This window comes from Thunnus maccoyii, chromosome 10 (assembly GCF_910596095.1).
Source record: "Thunnus maccoyii chromosome 10, fThuMac1.1, whole genome shotgun sequence".
NCBI classification, from domain to species: Eukaryota; Metazoa; Chordata; class Actinopteri; order Scombriformes; family Scombridae; genus Thunnus; species Thunnus maccoyii.
In genome coordinates, this window is record NC_056542.1 from 14,041,955 (window position 1) to 14,049,698 (window position 7,744).

Consider the following 7,744-nt stretch of genomic DNA (forward strand, 5'->3'; position numbering starts at 1 on the left):
GATAGATAGATAGATAGATAGATAGATAGATAGATAGATAGATAGATAGATAGATTATATCCACTAGGCGGAGGTGTTTCTATTCCACAGCTGTGATTGAGTCGCGGCTGTTTTGCGCCTGCGCACAAAGTAATTCGACCCTCAAACCCGGATGTAACCAACGCCTAACCTGTCTGAAGAAAAACGGTGAGTAGAGTTAGAAAAACAGTCCGAAATAACTAATTGTGCTTAATTATACAGCTGGACACACGTAGGAGAGTCTCCTTAACTGTGCAGAGTGTATATCGAGGAGAAACGCTCGTTGATTGGCTCTGTAAATCCGTGGTACTGTGAAAGTTTCCTTAGCCTACTGTGGTGTCGGCTAAGTTAGCATCAATCTGGTTAATGAAGTTGTCCTAATTTGTCAACTCTCACCGCTGTTAATGCGATTGTTTTATTGTGTTTGTCGTTATAGATTGAGTTGTAGCTTGCTCGGTAAGTAAGCTAACCGAGAGGACTTTTATTAAACAGTTTACACGGACTGTAACGTTGCTTTTCCTCACTTTTATCAATCTGATCTAATCCATTCACTTATTATTAACGTCAGTTTTCAGGTTTAATGTCTCGTTTTATGTTGTTTTTAACTTTCAAGTGTTGTGAGCTTACAGTTTAAGCAGTTTTTTCCTCAGTTTATCGGATGAACGGCTTATTTAGCGGAAGTCTTGGTCTGTATCCGCTTCTAACATTACATTGAACTACAGGCCGACGTGGGGTTTTTTTCTTCTTTCTCTGACATCTTTGGTATGTGGCCTATGCGGAAGTGATCCTCCGTCGTCAATATTTTGCTCGCACATGTAATAACAAGCCTAGTACGACTGATGTAAAGATTTTCATCTTATTCCTTCACTCAATTCTCAGTCGTACAAGTGGTGCAGTACAAGTTTTCAAATTCTTTGCTCAAGTAAAAGTCATGCATTCAAAATCTTACTCAGGTAAAAGTATTATCAGCAAAATTTAATTCAAGATTTAAAGGACAGGTTCACAAATTTTCAAGTCTGTCTTAAATCAATAGTCAGGTGCCCACATGAACATTGAAACAGGTTTTTCTTGCTGTTATCATCCCTCCTGTTCATACTGACCATCAGAAGATCCCTTCATGATGCATTCACAATGCAAGTGATGGGGGACAAAATCCACAGTCATCCTTCTGTGCAAAAATGTATTTAAAAGTTCATCTGAAGCTAATATGAAGCTTCATCCATCCAAATTAGTCAAATCAAGTAGATATCTTTCAGTGTTACAGTCTTTTAGTGCCAAAGTCCCTCTTTTTGTTACTATGCTTCCACTGCAGCTCAACAGTGAAACACAAAGAGGAAATTTATGCTAAAAAGACTAAATGTGTCAGATATCCACTTGATATGACTAACTCAGACTGCTGAAGCCTCATAAGCTTCAGATAAACTTTTAATGCATTTTTGAACACTAATGACTGTGTGGACACACTGTGTATTTTCAGGTTGTGGACTATCAGGACAAAACAAGACATTTTATGCACCAAACAACTAATCAATTAATTGGGAAAATAATCAACAGATTAATCAATCATGAAAATAATACTCAGTTGCAGCCCTATATATTATATTATTTGCTTATTATTACTTATACATAAACTTGTAAGGAGCATTTTAATGTTGTAGCTGGTCTAGTTAATTTGAACAAGGGCTGCAACTAACAAGAAATTTCAGTATCGATTAACCCACCAATTATTTTCTCAATAGAACTATTAATTGTTTTATTAATAAAACATCAGAAAATATCCATTATAGTTCCCCACAGCATCCTCAAATGTCTTGTTTCGTCCGAGTCACAAAACCCAAAGATATTCAGTTCACCATCATGTACGACAAAGAAAAACACGAAATCATCACCTGAACCAGCTGATTTTTGGCATTTTTGTTTAAAGAATCACTAAAAGTATTTATCAATTATCAAAATAGCTTCTGCTAATTGACTAGTCAATTAATTGACTAATTGTTGCAGCTCTAATTTGAATTACTTGATAAATATATGTATGGTGTTGCAGTTTAATCTGTATTGTGTCATATTTTGTAAAGTAATCATATGTTTTGTACATATAATCTCAATCTACAAAGTAACTATAGCTGTCAAATTAAGTGAAGTAAAAAGTGCATTATTTTAAGGCTGGGACTAACGATTATTTTTATTAGTGATGAGTCTGACGATTATTTGTTTGATTAATTGTTTAGAAAGTGACGATGAATGAATGTTATATTTTTTTCAGAGTTGAAGATGACGAATTTCTTGTTTTATCAGACCAACAGTCCAAAACCCAAAGATATTCAGTTTATTATCATGAATGACAAGAAAGTATCAAATCCTCACATCTGAGAAGCTGAAACCAGCAAATGTTTGCATTTTTTTTATTATAAAATAACTAAAGCAATTATTCAATTATCAAAATAGTTGCAGATTAATTTTCTTTTGATCGACTAATCGATTAATTAACTAATCGTTGCATCAGTGACCACTGCCTCATACAAAATGGCTGCAAACAGTTGTATATATATAATAGCTCTCTCATTCAGTCTGTCACATACACTATTTATAAATGTATACAGCTACAAAGAAAAAGAATAAAGATTATTTTCATTATCGATTAATCTGCCCATTTTTTTGTCTGGATTAATGAATTGATCGTCTATAAGATGTCAGATAATAGTGAAAAATGCTCAGTGTGACATCTTCAAATGTCTTGTTTTGTCTGATCAACAGATATCCAAAACCCCCAAAATATGTAAAAGCACATAAAAATAGCAAATCTTCACATTTGAAAAGATGGAACTAGCAAATATTTGGCATTTTTGCTAAAAAAAATGACTGAAACAAATATTCCATTATCAAAATATGTGGTATTGTGTTGATCGACTACTCGTGCAGCTCAATACATTTGTTTTTTATATACTGTACATACACTGTGTGTCTGTTAATATTGTGTGGTCTGTATATGTAAATGTGTGGCCACTCTCTGTGCTGTTGCACATGCTATATCCGGAGCCATACGTGCCATTACACTTGTGAAAATGATATTTAGAGTGCTTGTGAGTTACTTCCTCTTTCACTGTCTGGCTAATTGTCTGTTATACTGTCCTTGCTTGCTTACACTCTCATGATGTTTCCTATTTTCTGTTCACATCTGTAGATGCAGACTATAAAATGTGTAGTGGTAGGGGACGGTGCTGTAGGAAAGACCTGCTTACTGATCTCCTACACAACCAACAAGTTCCCCTCAGAATATGTGCCTACGGTAAGAGGATTTCATAAAGCCTTAAGAACCGTGTTGCAATGTGTGTATGTCATGTAGGGTTGGGCAATATGAGTGAAATCACTACCACAATTTTAAGAAGGGTAGTTCCGGATGTCGATATACGTCACCATATGGCAAATGCATGCAAATTTATAAACAAAATCATGTTTTTCAAAGCAATAAACTCAACTAATTTGCAAGTTTTTAAATAAAATTTGCTCAGAATCATTCATTTGGACAATTAGAGATTTGTAGAATAATAAAAATACAATCATGTCACTACAATAAGATTTCTGTGAAAGTCAATAAGCAATAATATTGAATTATCACACTATTATCACAAAGTTGTAGAGCAAAGTTATTGTCCTTGTACTACTTTCTTTTTTATTATGATTGAAATACAATCAGACATGCTGCCTTTTGTTTTAATCAAATTATTTGTCTTTGTTTTGTGTTCTCAAAGGTTTTTGACAATTATGCAGTGACGGTGATGATTGGGGGGGAGCCCTATACACTCGGCCTTTTTGACACAGCAGGTAACACCTATGTCTTTGGAAGTCTCTCTTGTTACTCTCTTATTTCTGTCACTTAAAGACTAAAAGTATTAACTTCCTTGTTTCCCCCTGTGATTGTTCCTCTCAGGTCAGGAGGATTATGACAGGCTGCGTCCTCTCAGCTATCCACAGACCGATGTGTTCCTCGTATGTTTCTCTGTCGTCTCCCCCTCATCATTTGAAAATGTCAAAGAGAAGGTCAGTTAGTTTTTGTGTTTGTTTGTTGTCACTTGACTTTTGTGGCTAAATGTATCTCATGTGTCATCTCAAGTGACATATAGCTCTGCAATTTATTGTCGTCATTGTTAAATCTGCTGATTAATTCTTCTTCCTCTTATTATTGTTTGTCAATCAGTTAATCATTTGGGCTGTTAAATGTCAGAAAGAAGTGAAAAATGCCTGTTAAAATTCCCAACTTCCTATCAAATCATCAAATGTCTTTGTTTTGTCCGACTAACAGTCCAAAACTACAAAACATGAGTTAACTGTCATATGAGACAAACCATTCACATTGGAGAAGATGGAAAGGAAAATTTGGCATTTTTAATTTAAAAATGATTTAAACAATTTATTGATTATCATAATAGTTGATGATTAATTTTCTGTTGATTGACTTATCAATTAATCGACTAATTGTTTCAGCTCTGTAGACATGATGTGCTGAGGATTGTGTTGAATTTTTTGATACTAGTGCAGATACAATACCCAGTACCTTTTTCAATACCTTACATCCAGAAACATTAACATGTTTTTCTACAAAATCTTTGTCTTTGGTCAAGACAACAATCTGAAGTCTTCAAATGTGAAATGTTGTCTAAATACAAACAGCTGTGCAAGAACATTGCTTTAATAAAACAGTATTTTAAATCAGGAACTTTTTGATCAAGAAATAACTAAATAAGATTATAAATCACATCATCATTATTAATAATGTCATATTTTTTGTAATATGTATATTTTCATTTTCGTGCCCTTTGTAAAATGTTCACTTTGAGAAAATGATAATTAGTCATGTGACTCAAATGTATTTATCACACCTGTGAGCAGTTGTACTGAACGAACCTGAAGAAGCTACAGGCGAAACACGTTATTCGCTCTTAATAAAGTCGCAGTAAAGTTATTACAGTGTGCGGTGGTATATTTTGATTTTCAGATTATAAATCTGTCCAGTTATTCAATGCCAGCTTTCAGGACTTGACAGTTTTCGATACTCAGTGCTACTGACAAAACTTAATCTTTAAATCTGCAGTGCGGAACTTTTACATATAAATTAAAGTCTGTTACATTCAAGCCCTTGCCAAACGACTTCACTCAATGCTGATTAAGCCTATCACTGCCAGATAAATCTCTCTGTATTTCACAGTATACAAGGTTTTTAATCTGGTGGGGGTTTGACATTCCCTCTCTGGCCGGATGAATACATGACTGCAGACGTCCACCGGCCAGGTGGCTAACTTCCAGTTAGCTCTCTACTAACTTGAATGGGGATAAAATAATTAAATCATGCAGCTCTTTTAGACTTTCTAGATGTTATTGAACTGAAAGGAACAAATTCTGATAGTGAAACGAGTCATTTCACAGGGTTTATGTGACGTTCAAAAACATTTTATCCACCATTTACAGCTGCAACAGTAGCGACGGAGTAGGCTACGGTGGAGTTTTGATACCCAATCCTATGCACGACGGAAGTCAATGTGAATTTAATCTTTATATCTTTTTTTTTTTTCTTTTCCACTAGTGGGTTCCTGAGATTTCTCACCACTGCCCACGCACACCCTTTCTGTTAGTGGGCACACAGATGGACCTGCGGGAAGACAGCAACACGATTGAGAAGCTGGCAAAGAACAAACAGCGCCCTCTTTATCCTGAGAGCGGAGAGAAACTGGCCCGCGAGCTCAAGGCTGTCAAATACGTGGAGTGCTCTGCTCTCACACAGGTACGCCGCCGTTAATGTCAAATTTTCATCACACAGTTAAACTGATAAAGCAGGTGGTATTCTGTATTTCTCTCTCTCACTCTTACTTTCTCTCCTCTTAAACCAGCGAGGGCTTAAGAATGTGTTCGACGAGGCCATCCTGGCAGCCTTGGAGCCTCCTGAGACCAAAACCAAGAGAAAGTGCGTTCTGCTATAGACGAACAACGACAGTGAGAGATGTAAACGGTGTAAGAAATAGGTGGGGTGAATCAAAAAACATCAGAAAGATCAATGGCCAATTATGAAAAAAAAAAAAAAAAAGGACAAAACAAAAGGGGAAGGGAGGTACAATGCCATTGAGACGTATTCTAACACACGTGTACACTGATTGTGCCTTTAAAATAAACTTTGAAAAAAGCTGAGGCAGCAAAACTTCAGCACGCAGTAAATGCAGCAAGTGTCACCTTTCTCCTTATCTGAAAGCTTTTAGATATTGCAGTGTTCTCTTTACAAATATTCAGGTGGGGCGGGGCCCCCCTGCCTGTCATTGTTGCCCCCACACCCCCCCCCCCTTTTTTTTTTTTTTTTTTTTGTTAAAGAAAGATTTTTTTTATATTCTTGCTTCTGGCCTCCTCGCTGTTTCACTCATTGTGACCTTTTAGGACTTTTAAACCAACTGTAAAGTCATTAATGGACAAACATTAGTTACATTTAACATTAAGTTTGCTTGGTTAACTTTAAATAGTACATTTAAAGGGGAAAATTAATGTTAAGTGATACTCTGTTTGCTTTCTTTTCTGACCCTTATGGATTGAATAATGGAAGCACAGGAGATTTATTGACACAAAGGTTGCGGTCCCTAATGGTTACTATAAACTCCCGGTGAACTTCGGGGAGGCCAAGTGCATTTTCACCAATTTCCCTTCTCCAGGTGACTTATGAATTTATATTTTATTCTTCTTTTGTGTATATTGTATTGATTCTGTGACTTTGTTTTGGGAAATTTTTAGCAGTTATTCATTTTGAAACTTGAGTTTTTATTTTTTCCAGATTTTTTTTTTTTTTTATTGCTAGACTACCAACTCTGAGTGATTGATAATATAACAAATTAAGCTGTTATATTTTGAATAGATCTTAATCTTGATTAAAGATTGAGATGATAACCTTTGCTAGTAAAATTTTGGGTGTTTGTAATCACAGAATATTTGTAATAAAATGGTTTAACTGACATAGAGAGAAGCAACTTTATTTGACCACATTAACTGTAGTCTGTTGAGTTTTCTTGTACACACAAAGTTATTTTTACTTTCATTTCTCACCATGATCTATTCCTGGCTAAATGCATTTCTTTCCTCTGGAAGCAAAGCAGATCTTTAAATAGTTAAAAAAAAAACTTGCCTTTTGTTGGCGCATTGCCAGGTTTCTCGACATATTACTGCACCAGTCAATTCATGTTTTATAGCTTGCATGCACGTCACCTGAGTGCTTATGTATGTACGTGTGTGTCCTTGTGCACGTGCTAGTAGAGCATGAATTATGCCTCTCCAAAGATGCACATTAATGTCTTTGTGGCTCTGCAGTATGCATAGAAGGGTCTTGTGGGTAACTATTGGTTGCAGAGATGCACAACCCAAATCTCCATCTACTACATATCGTGCAGACCTGATTGATAATCTATCTGTTATCATAAGTTGGGTTTGAAATAGAAAAGAAAAAATACATGAACGTTATACAAAAAATGTGTACAAATATTAAAGCAGCAGTTACACAAACATCTCAGACGTTCACTTAAGTATGTTCGCTTAAAACAGGAACCCGCTCATCAAAACATTGCTCCACAGTGCCCATTGTGGTCAAAAACCACACAGGGTACCTTTAATTTAGAAGCTACAGTATGTAGCTTTCAAGTGGTAATATTTCAGATATGTCTGTTCAATAAAAAACACTGCTGCTGGTATTTTTGGATAAAAC

At 35.6% G+C, this 7,744-nt stretch overlaps 1 protein-coding gene across 1 annotated transcript; it reads left to right on the forward strand.

Annotated features, from left to right (window-relative positions):
* Positions 1–97: 97 nt before the first annotated feature.
* On the forward strand, positions 98–7,001 carry cdc42l (cell division cycle 42, like). Its single transcript, XM_042423068.1, has 6 exons — positions 98–186; positions 3,200–3,304; positions 3,768–3,840; positions 3,947–4,056; positions 5,597–5,794; positions 5,901–7,001. Exons 2-6 carry the CDS (start codon positions 3,200–3,202, stop codon positions 5,988–5,990), a joined length of 576 nt encoding a protein of 191 aa, XP_042279002.1. The 5' UTR covers positions 98–186; the 3' UTR covers positions 5,991–7,001.
* The last annotated feature ends 743 nt before the right edge of the window (positions 7,002–7,744 follow it).